At 47.1% G+C, this 18068-nt stretch overlaps 1 protein-coding gene across 1 annotated transcript in view; it reads right to left on the minus strand.

Annotated features, from left to right (window-relative positions):
* The window catches only part of LOC115327108 (4-coumarate--CoA ligase-like 7), a 91810-nt gene that overhangs the window by 19014 nt on the left and 54728 nt on the right, over positions 1-18068 (minus strand). The window contains exons 5-6 of the mRNA XM_040210874.3: positions 15107-15278; positions 5696-5867 (exon numbers count right to left, since the gene is read on the minus strand). Coding sequence (XP_040066808.2) covers positions 5696-5867; positions 15107-15278 — 344 coding nt within the window. The remainder of the gene's footprint in view (positions 1-5695; positions 5868-15106; positions 15279-18068) is intronic.

The raw sequence follows: 18068 nt of genomic DNA on the forward strand, positions 1-18068 counted from the left end.
CCCCAATACTACGCCCCTCGCGACGCCTATTCCTCTTCCGAGAAGCAGTTGGACGTTGTCTTCCAGAAGGACTTTCCCGCGGGCAACTGCATCGGTCATGACGGGAACAAGAACACTCGACCGTGGCGGCAGGTTCACATGGTACGCGATGACTCGGACTTCGGCTGGCGACCTTTTGGATCCCTCCGGAGGTTGAACGGACTTTCGCAGCGTCAACCTGTTTGCTCCAAGGTCGATCACGGCACCGTACTCAGAGGAAGTCTATGCCAAGGATGGCGTCTTTCGAACAGTCTTTGAGGACGACAAATTTCGCGGGACAGGTCTCCCCGTGGACGTCCACGCGCGCAGTACACCTTCCCACTGGTGTGATAAGATGTCCACCGGCGGCGAGAGAGCCTTCCACTTAAAACGGTATAGTCTGCTCCGGTGTCGACGAGTACCTTCGCGTCGTGGACGTCAATGGTAACGTCTATACTCGGCGACAACTTTTCTTGGCAATGCAGTGGAAGGTACGTCTCGCGTATGTCCCGCGTCCTGCGCACACTCAAAATGGGAGAGGGGACGCGGGACGTACCTTCCACTGCATTGCCAAGAAAAGTTGTCGCCGAGAATAGGTTATTCGACACCGTCGCAAAACCGTCCTTCCGATGCGTCTTGTCGCTAATGTGGGAGCCCCCCGACGTTTGTGGAGGATATTGGCGTCGTTCGTCCTCGGCAACACCACCTCTCGGTATTGCCGCACTCAGTTTTCCCGCGGCGGGACACGGCAACAGGCTCTCTCAACGGGACCAATGGACAGGTGATGCTGCAGGACGTCGAGGTGAAGGCGAACGGGACCCACGTCGAGGCGCAGACACTGGAGAGAGTGGACGTCGTAGGTAATCGTCGATCTCGCGGTGGTGGAAGCCGCGTAGCCCCAGCTGCCGGTACGGGCCTCGCCGGTACACGTGGTCAGCTTCCCCGCAGCGGTAACACAGCGGGCGTCGATCGGCCGTTTGCCAAACGTCGGTCTCCTGGGCGCCGGTTGGCCTTGCCGGACGTACTGACGTCGATCATCGAGGCGTCGGGGTACGCCTGTGCTGGTGCATCGCGTCGTCGTGGCGCAGGAGGTTGACGGGCAGCAGGTGGCGGTCGTCTGACCATGGCGGCGTAGGTCAGCGTCGGTTCCTCGGGGGCTGGCACGTCGACGGGAGTATCAGGCTGCAAGGCCCGCTGTATTACCTCGTCGCGCACGATCTCAGCGACTGACAGCGACGCCGGGCGTTCAGCAGCGGGGAGCACCTTTCGTAGCTCCTGTCGGACGACGTCTCGGATGATCTCTCGTAAGTCCGATGTAGTGGAGCCCAAGCAGCAGCTTGACGACGCGAATGCAACGACGCCAGGTAGTCGCTGGTAGTAGGAGGCTCGTACCTGTAGGGCACGTTCGATATTCGTGGCCTCCGTCACGAATTGTTAGACGGTCGACGGTGGGTGGTGTACAAGGACTCGAAATATGTTCTCCTTAACTCCACGCATGAGAACTTTCAGCTTCTTCTCCTCCGTCGCGTGGGGGTTGGCGCGTGCACTTAGACGTAGCACATCTTCAACGAAGCTGGTTACGCTTTCGTTGGGGGCTTGAATCCGAGTTTGGAGCTGGTCATGCGCCTTCTGTCACCGGTATTGGCTCGAGAAAGTCCATTTTAGTTCGGTGGTGCAGATGTCCCACGAAATGAGAGAAGCCTCTTGGTTCTCGAACCAGTGCCTAGCCGTGCCTTCCAGAGCGAAATAGAGGTTCTGGAGGCGTTGTTCAGCGTTCCATCCGTTGTAGCGGGCCACGCGCTCGTAGTGTAGGATCCAGTCCTCGACGTCCTCATAGATCTCGCCGTGGAAGGGTCTCGGCGTACGAGGGGCGACGGGCATATAAACGACGGGGGCGGCGGTCGGGGGTATGCGACGACTGGGGGTCCATTGTTGGCCTCGTCAACTGGTGAGTCTACTTCGGCAGTAGACCGAATTCCGGGGGCAACCGGCGGCTTCCTCGGGTCTCGGTAATACCTTCGTTGGATCTTTGTGGACTTGGCGTCGGACTTGCACTGCGGGCCCTCGGAGGGGTACGCTGCAGGGACATGCGTTACCCCGCACCTCCACCAGAAATGTCACAAATGAAGGTGACTAAAAGACCAACAGTAAACTTAGAATAAAGGTTTAATTGGCAAACTTCTGCCAAACAAAATAAGTAAAGAAAGAGCGTCGAGGCAGCAGAAAAGCGGGCGGCGATTTGGCGGCGTGACAGAGAGCGAGAGTGAGAATGACTCGACAAGGTCGCGGGTGGCTGCTTATCTAAAGTGCGTCCCTATCTCGAAAGTTCCGCAATGAAGGTTCGAGCGTCGCGCGCTCGGGGCGAGGATAAACTAGCACTTTCGAGAACAAGAAAGCAGGGGGAAAGTTATGTCTGGTGCGAGAATGAACGCGAATCTTCTAGAAGTTCGTGACCGAGCGCTGCTTCCTCGACCCTGCGGTCGGCAATATTTTGTTAAAATTATTTTCCCAATGATACCATGCCCACAAAATAAACACAAGATCCTACAGTGTCTCGCCCTTGAACGCGGTGAACCTATGGGTCGACCAGACTTCAATCCATACCACGATGATGATGATAGCGCGACAGTAACGCCACCTTTAGGTCGATCTCTATGTGAATAGTGAGACGAGAGATTGTTTTAGCAACTACGTCAAATCCTTTTGCTGGTAATAGTTTCATTTTTTTCTGTAAATACTTTCCTTAGAGTGAGATATATCAGGCTTCACGTGACATATTGTCGAAAACAAACAACGTACTTGTAACTATCGTAATAACAGAAACGGTCAACTTTGATTCAGTGTCTCTGAATTGTTGACTGTATAAGGCAGTAGAGTAGAAAGCAGGGCCGTGATTTCTCTCTCGATTTACTGCGTCTATATTGGTCGATTTTGTGCATGTGTTGATTTTGGCTTGTAAATCTGTTTCTCGAATAAATATATCCGTAAAGAACACCTGAGATGGCCGGTATCCTATTTTTGGTGTTTACCACCAGTCTAAGGGCCTTCCTGTAACACCTTTAAGTGTTAGCCCTGGGCCAAGCATATTTACAGCCTTAAAAGAGTATTCAGTCGTTTTCTTCTTGGTCAGAAGATTCGCCTTAAATTTTGCTAAGCACACAAACAAACATCTTAAAATGGTACCCCAAATGATAGGTCAAAATAATTTTTTTTCCGAGGCATTGAATTTGCCATTTTTGTCGTCACATCGTTTTTCAAACTGTAAGTGCCTACTGGCAACCATGAAAACGTAAAGCGAGGTGCAGGCAGGGGTTCATTCTTTGGAATGTAAGATTTGTTCCGAAGTGATTACAAGCAGTACCATGGTGTCAAAGGAATGCTTTGGAAGCCCACTCCAGACCCCGCGCAGCAGCACAAAACAAATGCTAGGCATTGTCTGTTTTTTTTTTAGTCTGCCAGCACGACTGCAAGCCTGCCACCCACTGACGTGAGTCACGGCTCTGCAGCGCGCCGGTATATTTGAATTTTGATTTTGGCATCATTCTTTTTTGCCGATTGCACAATAACGTTCCTGATTTTCTCCATACTAAATAGCATACCGGAAAGGAGAGTATAGTCAGTCGAGGTAGCTAAAAAAACTCGCCGAACTACCCACTCAAAGGGTATTTCCGGCAAAAAAAAAATGTATGGCCATCGATAGTTACAACCTTTTTACCGTGCACTAAATATACACTTTAGCCTAAGTAAGTATACAAAGTATATCATCAAACTAATCATTTTCTTTCGAGAAACTGAACTTTGAAGCTTACGCTTACGCCTCCAAATCGCTAGCTGCCGCTCTACTGGCAACAACAAGCAGGCGCGCACGTTACGTCAAGTGTTTTATCCGAGAGCAGACTAGGCTCCCTACTCCAACGGATTTTACGTTGTTGTGATACTGAGCGTCTGTGGTTTTCGCGCACGGCGTCTGGTTTAGGCTCCTTCTGGCATGCGATGCCAGAACTGGCGCGGAGAATTGGTGATGTCCTGAGTGGGGTGAAAGAACACGACGATAAAATGCAGCAGAGTGGCATCTTATCGGTTTCCGACCGAGAAGTTTCTACGATGGAAGTGGGTGCGAGCAGTCTGACGCGAACGCTGGCATCTAGCGTCCGCGCCGTGCTAGAAAACTCTTCGCACCATGCTAGCAGACGAAACCTTCTATATCGTGTTTCTCCTGAAGCCGCATCCAAATGTCGGCGGATCGCGAATGCAGCCGCCGTGGGTGGTCCCATCGGGGGCGATGCCAGCGGATCAAATGCGAACGGTGAATCGCCTGAAATCTCGTACTGAAAATCTTACAACGTCTGCTGGTCGTTGCTCGGCTAAGACAAGCTTGATGAATCGTAGTTCATTATTCCCCACAAACGATCGCGACGGCCTTTTGACTGCTTCCGGCGGTGGGCGAAACAGGCTCAAACTGCCCCTGTGCTGATGTCAATGTTACTAAAGTTTTGTGTCGACGTTAATGAAACATTTAGTTGGGAAACTCACCCTTGAAACCCGGACCACTCGCGTCCGCCGAGATTAAACTTAATACGATAACAGCGCCACCCTTTAGTGACTAGTCAAAACATGAAAGTTCATTTATTTTGCTACTGCGAAAGGGCACTGCGAGATGGCGCCACCCACCCTTGCGCGACTCAACCTTAACCGATTCGTGCAGACGTGCAGTTCCCGAAGTGGCCGCTACGGGAGAAATGGCGGCGTTGCGATCACTATTAGTTCGGTTCTCGATTACGGACCAAAGCCCCTTTTTCATAGCAGGCTCTAAGGCAGTTTACCAACTGAGTAGTTCTAGTAACGTTGGATGATGTTCATACAACATCTGATGTCACAAGAAGATGGTGGAGCGGTAAAGTTGCAGTTTAGTTGCTGTTTCGCTTTTATCCTTTAAAAGTTTAAAAGTTTTGGGGAAACTTACTTACCGCTCTATGCTTGATTTTGCGCGCTCTTTCAGAAACTATGTTTAGTTTGAAGCGTTCAAGTTGACGCCAGAGCCCCTTTAGGATACGATTTTTTGTAGTGTGCACTAATGTATTACCTATCGTTTTATAGCATCCAAAATATACACATATCGGAACAAACATACATACTTAAATCTCCGCAAAACTAACTTTTTCGGGAATTATTCCAATCTTTATAAATCTGCACATCATTTTTTTTTTTTTTGTGATTGAACCCCAAAATAAAGACTGGATCTATATTTCATTTCTTGGACATGCACGTCTCATTTGTTACGTCCACGTAATACGCTCAAGGCATGGTCATCATGCCAATCTCGCAAAGTTTTGACACAGACTGTGTTTAAGGCTTGGATCTCATGCGAAAAACGTTGCCTCGAACGTAACAAAATACCGTAGCATGCAACGCATGAACACACAAAGCATACGGGAGGCATACACTTATCATAATTATTTATACTTCATCATAACTGAACATGATTAATCGCAACTAGCAAGATTCACGAGATGGCACAGCGAGAATCGTTCACCAGATTGTGCGATCTTCAAAAAAAAACACCCTTACTCGGGACCACGAGGAAGAGGCGAACGGACGCACAAGAAGCTGCACTCGGTATGAGTCACGGGGGCCTGCGGTAGCAGGCGACCGTCAGCGCGTGCAACTGCCTACCTACCGTGAATGAGGCTCTCAATGTTGAAGATGCGTGCGAGCTCTTGGGCCACGACTTCCGGGGTGGCGTTTCCGCCGATGCCGATGGTCCTCACGCTCGACACGTTGAACTGCGACACCAGCGGGGACTGGGACACCGCCGCGGCGTACGTGGGCAGCAGGGGGAACAGGGTGGCCTGCGCACCGCGCCCTTTGTCACCTTCACACCATGAGGTGGCAGCTGTATACGTATCGTACTTTTCGAACTGTAGTCCGCAAACTGTACCCAAGTACCACAGTTCTTTGGTCAAAAAGTTTGTTTTTGTTTGGCAATTTAAAGCCCTGGAAGCCCGAAAAAAACCAAGGTGTCACCTAATTTTATAATCTTTGGCCCTAAACTGTCAAAGAAAATAGTGCCCCACTTAAGCTTCGCTGCCGTGTTGTTCGGTTATCAACTGAATTCTTTGGGCCTCTGTTACCAACACATGCCAGAATTTGGCTTCACTTCTGGTTGTTCAGTTTTCACCTGGCAACTTTGGGCCTAAATTTCAACACAAGTGCAAGAATTGGCCTTCCTTGCGGGTTGTTTGGGTTATGCGTATCATATTTATATCATATATGGCTTTTGGTAATTATGTGGGGAACAAGAGAAAAGCCAAAGAAAAGTACTTCGGCACTAACTAACGATTTGGAGAAAAACCTTGTTAGGAGCGAATTAGGCCCCTAGGACAGCCAAAGTTTAGCCAAGTTTGGCGCTTTTCTGGTATGCTGCCTTGGAACAGAGGGACGTTTTTTGTAAGATCGTTTATTACTACGAGAGATGTCGAATTTTGTGAAGTAAACCTTATAGTAATGCTGATTTTTGTACGAGGCATGCTTATTTCTGCGTTAATAAAGCAGGTATATATTAAAATATATTGTGTAACAAATTATATTAGTTACCTTTACGCACCTGGTGCGAACTGTGAATGAAGTGCCGATTGTCCATGGAAAAGCCTCTCTCTTTCGAAGAAATCTTTCCCTGCGGACTATAGCCCGAGAAATACACTTTCGAAATATTCATTTCATGTGTGACTGCATTCGAACTGCGGTGTTTGAAATAAGTTGACGGACAGGCTGTTTCGGAGAAAAATTCACCCTGTTTTGCTCCCTGTAAAATTAAGCTACACACATCCGAGACATCATGAGCTCAGTCTCCACCCAAATATAGCGCTATTGGCTCGGACCGTGAATGTGTCAGAGCTTGCCGGTATTTGGTTCTGAAATCATGAGGAAATTACGGAAATTTTTAATAAATAAAATGGGGCCCGTTTCGGGTAGCAAAAGTCATCCTTCTCCATGTTATCACGGACTTCGTTGGCCGTCATTTTTTTATTGAAAATTTACAAAAATCCCCTTTAACCTTTAAATCAGATCAAGGCACGTTCTGAAACTTAGTATCTGTTTGCAATCACTAACGCTACATTTGGATGGAGACTAAGCGTTAAGCGATACGTATTTGTTTTCGGTAAAAATCAAACAAGATTGCTTTTAAAAATGCGAAAGCATTTCTTTCGGCAGCCCACCTGGGAAAATTCTGCTCTGTAACACGAAACGCCTGCGCATTTGCGGAAGGGTAATAATCATAAAATTTGAAGAAAAAAAAAACTTAAAAAAATTTTCAGCTTTACATTTTGGTGAAGTGAGAAAGATCAGCGGAGCTGTACAATGGAAAGTATTGGCCGGCTGCAAATCGGCAAGACAGAATGGAAAGGCTGCCGCCATCTATGAGCGACGGCGGCAACCAGATACGTGGCTTGCCGCCGTCGCTCATAGATGGCGGTAGGTGTCCAGAGTTCGGTGTCTTCATTTCATTGCGGGGGACACGATCCTGGGGAAACTAGGCCTTAACAGCTCCGTTGTAAAATTCCGAACGTGTGCCCAAACCCCGGAACGCAAACTTTTGAACTCTACGCTCAACCGCTGTGCCTGCATTCAACCACTGCGCCGACGCTCAACCACTGTGCGTGAAGCGATAGTTACTAAATGAGACAATGTTCCTTTTGAGAATCGCCCCCTTCCTCCTTTTTCGTAAAATTATCATTTATAACCGACTTTTCAAAGATAAAAAGGCCGTAGTGCAAAGTTTTTAACGTCACCTAAGGAGGCAAACGGCTTCCTTTAGCGACCTGAAGTCAAGGGATGCCTTGACTTCAGGGCGAAGTCAAGGCATTCATGAGCACTTGACTGGGGGGATACCCTAAGCGTATTAACGAAACATTTTCTCCGATGAAGATTCTACATCGTGAGTAATAAGCATGCTTCATCCTCAAAACCTTTGAACTTAAAATGGTGAATGAAGTGGAAGGACAAACGATGCGGCACGGTACTACGTTGAGCTGTGTCTTTGCGAGATGCATGGAAAGACAGAATGTGCTTAGGTATGTCACTTACTCTATAATTTAGGCCTGCTCACACACGCAAGCACACACACACACAGACACACACAAACAAACAAACACCAAAGTGCTACCTCAGCGCTATTCGTCAGCGATAAAAACAGCACTTAGTTTACTGAAATAGCACTGACTTTGCGTTATGTGACAGTAATGCAGCGCCAATACAGCACAGCATTAGTGCTAGTTTACGTTAAAATCAGCGCAGAATAAGTACAGTATACTAGAATACTTGAAGTATTGTTGGGACTGGAGCGGCTCGGCAACGGGAGCTCGTGAGGGCGCGTGTATTGACAGTTTGTGGTGGCGCTGTAGTCGAGTTATCCGCAGAGCCATTTATTGAGAGAGTTTGGCCATACTAACACTGTAGCCATACATTGGTTTCAATAGGCGAGCATATCGGGGCCAACCACAGGCCGCGAAACAGCCCCTAGCGGTGGTCATGTGCTCTAAATATGTGACACGACTAATTTGAGCCGTTTTATAGCGTCGCTAGAGTGAAAAGGTTTAGCTCTCGATGACTGACAACTTTGTGCATGTGAGGTTTTAGTCACGCCAATATTCAAGTGTAGAATAAACGAACGTGCGCTCCAAACCAGGGCTACACCAGGGCCGACTTGCTAGAAACAGCGTCTCTGCTGAAACGGGGAAAGAAAGCACTGCCAAAGCCAGCGCACGAGCCGTGCGGGACTCCGCGTCTCAAGACGCTCGCGCGCCCCACACTTTGCACTGTTTTCTTTCAGCCAGTCTCGGGACGTTGTTCTAGCAAGCCAACATCAGCCGTGCATACAAAGGCATGGGCACGAGCGCATGGCTTTGGCAAGTGCCTCTTGTGCACAAGTTCTCGTGCAAACAAAAGCGTTTTGCTGAGCTAGGCTCACGCGCCTGTGCTTTTTTCTTCACTGCAGGCATTTGGAGCTGGAGTAGAAAGGCCGAGATTGAACGCTTCTATTTCACGCTTCAAATGTCGTTAGCAATATTGTGACGTCGCGGTCTCCTGATTGGTCAACGCTGTGTCACAAATTTAGTTTACACTCTAAGCGCGGGGGGAATATTCGGCGCTGGCGGCGGCCTTCGCTCCGCCTATTGGCCAAACTCTCCCAATACACGGCTCTGGTTATCCGGAAAGAATCGCGCAGACCGCCACGCTCGGCGGAAAATGCTTTGGAGTCGATGACGCTATTGCTTTTCTTCTTTTGTTTCTCTTTGAGCGATGCGCGCGTAGCCGACCACTATGTCATAGGTCCGTGTGTTCGATCTAAATCTGTTTTGAATCTTGTGTGTTCTGATTTTATGGATGGTGAACGCGTAAGGTTAGCGCCGAAATGCCGTCGGCGAAAAGACGACAGAACGCTTGCTGCACACCAGTGTTGCGGAATGGGCACCCTCATTCCATTCCAATTCCATTCCGGGGAAATAGAGTGTTCGATAATTCAATTCCTTTCAACTCCTAGGAATGGGGACACTGGGCCCATTCCAACTCCTGGAATGGCTGAATCGTTCCATTCCATTCCTCTAATTCCTAAACGTAAAAGTTGGCACTTGACAGCTACATTGTGTTGCCGGCATAAGCACCGTAAAGCTGATATTATCAAACGCATAGACAATTGCAATAAAATGCAAAATGCCTCAAAAAAGCACTGATTTTACTAAGCGGAGCGCTGTTGGCACAAACTGTTTGTTTACATTCTATACAAACATCGAGAAAGCCCCTTGATAAGTCGATGCTTGTATAAAACGTCGGTCTTTCGACCACGTGGCTCGCAAAAAACAGCAAAGCTTAAATCCACAAATATTTTTGGCAAAATTTTTTCTATTTGTCTTTTGGACATACGCGGCGAGCGTGTTTGTTTGATAAGACCATAAAAAATGTCCAGTTCGTGCGTGGCGCAGAAATAAGCTAGATTACTGTATTCTTCAAATACCTGCACAGCAAAACGGCTAGCACGCTTCTGTAGGCAACTCCATGTAGAGTGGCAAGAACACATCCCCTGACAAGGTGCAACCTAGCTACGGCAAAGCACGAGAGACTGTATATACATGTCACGAAACTGTCTTTCTGCAGGTCTAGTCAGTTCGGTCACGCGACAAGAGCGGTGGTGACAATCTACTTCACCTTACGATGGACCGCAACAGACAGCAAGAGAGCCATCGAAACCAATCCAGTGCATACCTTCTGTTCTTAGTGTCACATGACCCTGGGGCGCAGTAACGCGCCGTGCGTGTAGTCCCCCTCACGGTGCTGGATTGCCTGGGGTGACTCGTAGCGTCCGCAGCGGTCCATAACAAGGTGAAACACAGTAGTCAGAGACTAAAGTCAAAGGAAATGAGCGGGAATCCGCTAGCTTGCTTGTAACCCTAACCCACCTGAATGTAAAACATATAACACAGAAAACAAGCATCGGAACAAAGACCAAGTAAAAGGCGGACTTACACGTAAAAATGCAGTATAAAAAGACAAGCGTCGGAGCAAAGTGCAAGAGGAGAAGAGAAAAGTGAATCTCGCTTTGTTTTAATGCCGAGGCAAACCCAGATTTCGCACTTCAAAGGAGTGCGCGCGAATGAACGTGGAAGGCAACAGGCCGCCTGCTAAACAACGCGCCTTGAACTATGAGAAAACAATAAGTGATCACCTTTCGGCGGCGCGCGAGTCAACGAGTTGTCAGAGCTCAGCGAGGTATGAGTCGTCCCCCGCTCCCAGACCTCAGTCTGTGCGCGGGTGTATTCTCCATGCCTTCGTTTCTTTCGCTTGGTGCTTAATTTCATCTTTCGCTCGCTCTCGTGTAACGCCAGTAAAGCCCGTCGCCTGCGCGAAAAGCGCCACCGCCAGCCCCACCCCCCTCCCCCTCCCTCCCCCTCTGCTCGTTGCTTTGACGCTTCTTTTTTGCATTGCATTTTTTTGGGTATAAGTCTGTTAGAGCTCCAAGCGGGTTAGCTGTTTTCCTCCCGCTCATTTTATTTCTGAGAAGCTGGCTGGCTGACTGGCTCAAGTTCACTCACCGTAAACACTAAAAAAAAAATAATAATAAAAAAAAAATATAAGAACCGTGCCTATTCCATTCCCATTCCATTCCGGGCAAAAGGCATCTAATTCCATTCCCATTCCATTCCCCTCAACGCTGCCGCCATTCCATTCCCATTCCATTCCGGGGTCGCGAAAATTCAGAATGATTCCGGAATCATTCCAACTCCGGAGTGGCAACTCCGCAACACTGCTGCACACCTGGTTGCCAAATGGGCTACATCCGAGTGAAAAGCGTGTAAATGGCGTCCCTTTTCGTAGTTCTAAAGTACAGTGCCACAAGAGATCTTTGGCAAAAGAATCTGCAAGAATCGGACAAGCGTCTTGAAGAACCAAGCCTGCGAGCGGCACTTCAAGTCCCGCTTCATTCGTCGAGACGACGTCCGCATAATCGGCGGAAAGGAAGTCAGGATTCCTTGTGGACACCCAGCGCTCACGCCAGACGCGGTGCCGACTCTGCTGCCAAGTGTACCCAAGGACCTCAGTGGTGACCCTCCCGCAGGACTAGAGGAAAGGAAGCGGAAGGCAAGTCCACCAGAGCCCACCGTTGTAAAGCGTTCGGGGCTCGCTCGGAAAACGGACCCGGGTGAACAGCGAAGCTCCTGCCGTTATTCCACAAGGCATCGATCGCGACGCACTAGGCTCCCTGAATATGCCAACTTCCTGCTGGGCTGTTCACAAGTTAAGCAAACTTCGACAGTGTTGCTTATTTGGAGACTCCTCTTCAGCCGAAGTCTAACAATATCAGAATCGAAAGGGTGGTGTTCATTCGTTTGGACAACTTCCCTGATGACGTACGCCAAGTATACATTCAGGGCCATGTATGCGCTGCACATTGTAACCATGTACGCGCTGCACATTGTAACCACGTATTTCAATGGCTTGCTGTAAACTGTTACAACTTTTACCTTGCCTTAATTACGTGTGTTGTGGTTTCCTGCTCTAAATGATGTGAAATAGTTGCTTGTTTTCTTCTTTGAATCTTATCACTCATAACTTTTTCAGCCCACGCTGTCTCAGTTTTTGGACGTAAGCTCAATGTTAAAACGCGTGATAAAATTCTTACAAGTGAACGTCGGGTGGTCCTCAGATTGTCGTGGCAGCAATGAAGAAATATAAGAATCTCCCCTCTTTGCGACCGTTGCTTGGGTGGTTTGTCGCATTAATGAACACAAGAAGGAGTGACAAGTGAAGCGAGCTAATTAAGGTCAAGAAGAAGAAGAAGACAGGCAAAAAAGAAGACACAAAAGTTAACCTGGGGTACATAAAAACATACTAAAACAATCTCTGGTTTGATTATGTGCCTTTTCGTTCCACCAGAGAATAAAATAGCAAAAAAAAAAAAAACTGCTTCCGAGTTTTACATTTTTTTTGCCAAAGATCTAATATTTGGCCTTTTGCAACCAAGGAAATGGGAATTTTATTTAAAATGCTCACCACCCAACGAACCGAAAGTTGCAGCTAATACTACGCTAAAACAACTTGCAATTCGCTTATTTATAGTCTCAGTTCTATTTATGTCGAGGCAGAGTAATGGAGCATGTACCGTCCAATATATTAAAGCATCATGTTGCGAACAGTCGTGCCGCAGCGTAATTGATGCCGAGGTACGACCGCTGGCAGGTTGTTGCTCTATCAGAAATCTTATGTGCACTCTACCAAAGCGGCACCAAAAATTCATATTTTCGTGCCTGCAGTAGCGCATGTGGACACCTTCTGGGTAATGCGCCGGTGTCGACACCTGTCGCAATCAATCCACGCGCCTCAGGCGAACCGCTCCCGTCCCAACACTACCAAAGCATTCTAGTAAACTGTAGCATAAGTGCAGCTCCTACTGTTCATTAAACGCTGGAAAAAAATTGGGAACCGGCCTCTTAACGCCGATTGCTTTGTGTTAAAACGGAGGTTCGGGCGAGTTGGTTGTTCATGACTGACATGACAGGTGCGCTGTTTCCTTGTCAGTCATGCTTTGTGTTGCTGCACATTCCGAAGACAAAGGAGAAGGCGATGTTATGGTAGTAGACGGCTTCAAGTAAATTGTGTAGTAAACAGATTGCCGAATACATACCCCGTGACTGACTTTGTGTCTTCTCTTAGAACAAAGCACGCTATAATTCGTTGCCACGATTACGGCACATCTTTAGAAGGTACAGAAGTAAAGAGACAAAAGAAGTTAATAAACGACGCATCTTTCAAGACCCCTTCCAACATTGCGCTTCACGTCGGGGGCTATGATTTCCCTCCACAATGACGAATTCAGGAGAGACGTCTAAAGTTACTGAACACTTTAAATGTTACTAATTCTACTTCATCGTCATCTTATGTAGCATCAAAAGTTCACTTAGCGTGGTGTCAGTTGGCTCGCCATTATGCGGTGGTTCAGACTTGCTAGCAATCCCTACGTGACTTTAAAAGGGGTTTCGAAGCACCGCAGAAACAGAGCCTTGTTTTGTTTTTTTTCGTGTTATCTACCAACATTGCATGTTTTTTCCCATGTTATCTACCAACATTGCATTTTCTTTATGGAAAGATTTAAAAAAATGTACGGCGACTTTCATCTTGGCAGTCCTAAACTGTCATGGATAAAAAGGATAGACAAACGTAGAACTAAAAAAAAGGTTGAATCGGCGAATTTGTGCCAGAAACAAAAGAAAGAATTAGCCTCGAGAAAGCAGAAGCGAGCGTCGTAGTGTCGGCGTGACAGCTGGCTGGGCTCCTTATCTACTACACGGTATCTAGAACTTTCTACCTTGAATGTTCAAGCGTCGAGTTAGAGCAAAACTGACTCGACTTGGCCTCCTCATCTATCACACTCAGTATCCACAACATTCGGCCTATAGAATGTTCGAGTGCCGAACAATTGGGGTACGAGTAAACGCGTATCTTCTAGAAGTATGTAGTAGCGTACGCGGCAATATAATGCACGAAATGCAAGATTTATGGTGCGATCATTTAATATAGTTTAGAAGATATTAAACATATGTTACCGCGGATGAACGCGATATATTTTTATTATTTTCCCCACTTAGGGAGGAAACTTTGTTAGTACATCAGAAACCCGTCCTTAGTTTTCCGGCTAAATTTAGCGGGGGGATAAAATTGGTGTTTATGGTCACGTGACGCCAGTCTTCCCGCTAAATCTAGCGGAAAATGCACGGACGGACGGTAGGATAACATTTTGGAATTGGGAAATTCCTCTAAAAGAATTTTAAGCCTTATTAAAATATTACTCTTGCACTCTCAAAAAAGGGTGCAGCCTTATGCCCTTTTGTCACATATAATACATACAAAATTTAAGTTAGACGTATAGTGCACTGATGTCGAACAGACGGCCTTAACTTTTACGAGGGGCTTCATAACGGTGTGATATAAATTATTAAAAAGCCAAAGTGCGTATCGAAGACTACAGAAAAATATATAGAGGGGTTGCAGTGAAGCAAAAAAAAAACGATTACCGTATTTACTCGAGTAATAGCCGCACTGCTTATGAAGAAAACCTGAGGGTTTGGTTTGCCGCGGAGCACGCAGATTGCCAATCACCGCGATCGATAGTATGACTTTAGCTTATTACAAGACAGAGACAATGTATTCGGGCGAAGATGCCATCTGTGAAGATTGCATTTGTATGGAGAATCGCGTTCTCAATCTGGTTATTCGCTATGTTATTTATGCGCAACGCAATGATTGGCTGTTTATGTGTTATGTGGGAAAGCAGACGGAAGGGCCTTGTTCATAAATAGTGCGGCTATTACTCGAGTAAATACGGTATTATTTTTTTTTTATTCCGTAAAACGCACATTGGTGATTTCAATAAGTTGTACCACAGGGCTCTCAAGCCGCTCGTGAAAGTTGGTACCGTTGGTTCAATGTCGGTGGGGTGTATTATAAGAGACAAGAAGTGTAAGTCTATTCCCTTTTTTCTGGGAGTGTATATTTTAATCCGAGCAATAAGCTTGGCCCCTTGAGAGTGTCGCCTCACCTGGTACCTCTGAATGCCCGCGAGCAGCAGGTCCAACTTGAATCCTGGAAAAAGGAGTGCGGTGGCCCCCTGGGCGAGGGCCACCAGGCAGAAGAAGACGCCCGACAGGTGCGTGCTGGGCAGCCACAGTACGATCACGTCCGTGTAGTTGCACATGTTTTCGCCCTCGGTCCTGCAGCCGCAAAAGGGGGAGGTCACAGTGCCGGCCCAGAAGCAACTCGCGTGTTAAGGTTAAAGTTAAAGTTAAGGACGTACACTAAGCGTTTGTTCCCAAGACTAAGGGCCGGTTGCACCAATGCCGCTTACCTTAACCCAAAGCGGCACTTTCCTAAGCCGGCTTAGCGCCCTAAACCGAGCTCAGGTAAGCACGTGTTTAAATTCCGGTTGCACCAACGTTAAGCCGGCTTTACAGACGCGCCCCTAGCTAAACGCTGGATTTGCGTAGGGAATCTGGGGACAAACAGAGCGAACTAGGGAACGCTCAGAGGGACGAATACGATTGGCGGAGAGGAATCACGTGATGTAAACAAACAAACAAACAAAAAAAACTGCTGTAGTAATCGTCGTTGGCGTCTGCTTTTCGCTGTATTTCTTCGGTGAGTAACAAATTAAAAGTCTCCAAATTCAATCATTTTTTCCTTTAACTTTCAATAACAGAAGTAAAAACTTCAAATAAACACGAATGCTCTTTACATCTGTGATTGTGTGTTTAATATCGGTTGATAGCAGGATATTTTGACAGTGGTAGTAGTTTTCGTGCTCACATTTTGAGGTGAAGGAGCCATCGGGAGCCTCAAATCTCACCGAACGCGAGAAGGTCACTCTACTCGCTACATCGCTGAAGACAAAACATCATCGATATAAGTAGGCAGGTAAGATGACTACTAAAATCAAGTCAAGCCTGAGACCGATGAAGTTCAAAACAGTGACGAACTCGCCACGGCAGCTGCGAAAATGCCCGGAAATCGTCGAATAGAAGTCGTCGAGAGGTCAGGTCACGAGACCTTGCATCGACGGTACTCGTTGCTATCAGCAAGGTGACAGAACTGCACTGTACCGTCGTTGGACATCCGCTGCAGCCTCAAACGGACTTCAGTTTCACACTGTCGAGTTCAGAAAAAAAAAAAAAAAAAAAAAACTCCCACTAGTACATCACATCGTGCCGATAGGAACAGTCGTCTCTTCGCATCGCCTGCCCCAGCCTGCCCCGATACAGCAATGAACGAATCTAGCATAGTAGTCGTTACGATTTGTCGTCGCCACGAATGAAAGATATAAAGCAAAATATTCCTAAAAAATTGCGATCACCAAAAAAGTTACGGTTATGGAACGATACAGTTTTCTGAAGTCAAGATTCTACTCGCGAGATTAGGAAAATTCATTGAAGATTGTCTCAAAGCTCAGAAAACGAAAGAAATTGAATTTTCGTTGTTTTATTACTTAAAAGCGCCGCAATCTAATGCGAACGGCAGAGGTGTCGACAATCAGTTGATCGCCGAGATCATGTACTGCCACTATTCAACGCGCTGATCTAATTGAAGGATACGTGCTGCAAGTGTAAATAAACAAGGTGGTAAATAACAATACGTTACGGTTATGCGAAAATTAGTAAGTACATACGAATAAGCTCGTTGACAGAAGAACCAACGGGAAGACAGACGTGAACCCCACAGCTCCGTACGTATCTCGGTTAGGGCTAACACGCCCTGAGAGTGGAGAGCCGACTTGAAAACAGGGGTCGATAAACACTTCACGCGACAATATTTTGCATCCTTGTCACAATCGAAGGTCATTTTGTCGAAACTTTCCCGCTGATGTAGCCTAAAACACTTTGCACAACCAATTTCGTCCACCGCGTCGACCGCGACAAACCAGCCGCCATGTTTTAAATCCAGGATTAAGAAACAACCAAAAGCAAAGCGCCCAATGTTGAGCGCTTAAGTTAAGCGTAGTTTAGTGCCAGGTTTAGCGATGAGCGATTTTGGTGCAACCGAACGAAACCGAAACTTAGCTTAGGTTCCCCGCTAAGCTCCGCTTTGCGCTAAGCGGCGTTGGTGCAACCGGCCCTAAGTGTCGTTTGAGCTACTGTACGGAGAGGAACTGAGGGGGAGGAGGAAATTAGAGCGCGCAAGGATGTCGATGCACCGGGCTTTAATTGGACAAATTAGTGGGTAAACGCAAATGCTAGCTGTTTTTGTTTATACGTACTCTTCTCCTCCGATCGGATCGAACAAGAGCGTCACGTTGGTCAATACCTCAGCTTGGGCATGTTGGTGAATCACGCTAACGCTTCACAGTGCACAAATGACCCATATGAGCTTCAAAAAGCAAATATCTCGATTGGTTTCAGATATCTCGATTGGCTTTTGTCGTTATATCTCGATTGGTTTCAAATATCTCTATTGGCTTTTGTCGTTATATCTCGATTGGTTTCAAATATCTCGATTGACATTTGTCGTTACTAATTTAAGTCTCTGAATGCTTACTTAGAGAGGTCAAGCAAGAAGAAGCAACTCACCGCAGAAAAAGAGAACGCATCACAAGGCCTGTCATAGTGCCTTATATTCACTACCCGTCGCACAAGCGTAAGAAAGCAGCCGATAGGGTCAACATCGACGTGGTCTTCTCTGCTCCGCAAGACCTTTCCAGCCTATGCAAGCGGGTGAATGGCCATCTATTCTACCAGTGTGCTGCAACTAAAATCACAAGACCAAGTTCCTTTCCTGTGCAGACAGTGTGATTTACCCATTCTATCTTAGCTGTGGGAAGCGTTACGTTGGGCAGGTAGGTCACTTTCTTAATGAAAAACTTCTAGAACATAACAACAACGTTATTCATGCTAACTCAGGTCCCCTGGGGCTGGGCATTCATTGCAGAGATTGTGAATGCTCCCCCCTTCAAAACAATTGCACGGTACTGGGACGAAGCAAGAAAAAACTGACTAGAGAAATTACCAAAGCCG

Source organism: Ixodes scapularis, unplaced genomic scaffold (assembly GCF_016920785.2).
Source record: "Ixodes scapularis isolate PalLabHiFi unplaced genomic scaffold, ASM1692078v2 PGA_scaffold12__126_contigs__length_90152505, whole genome shotgun sequence".
Lineage (NCBI taxonomy): Eukaryota > Metazoa > Arthropoda > Arachnida > Ixodida > Ixodidae > Ixodes > Ixodes scapularis.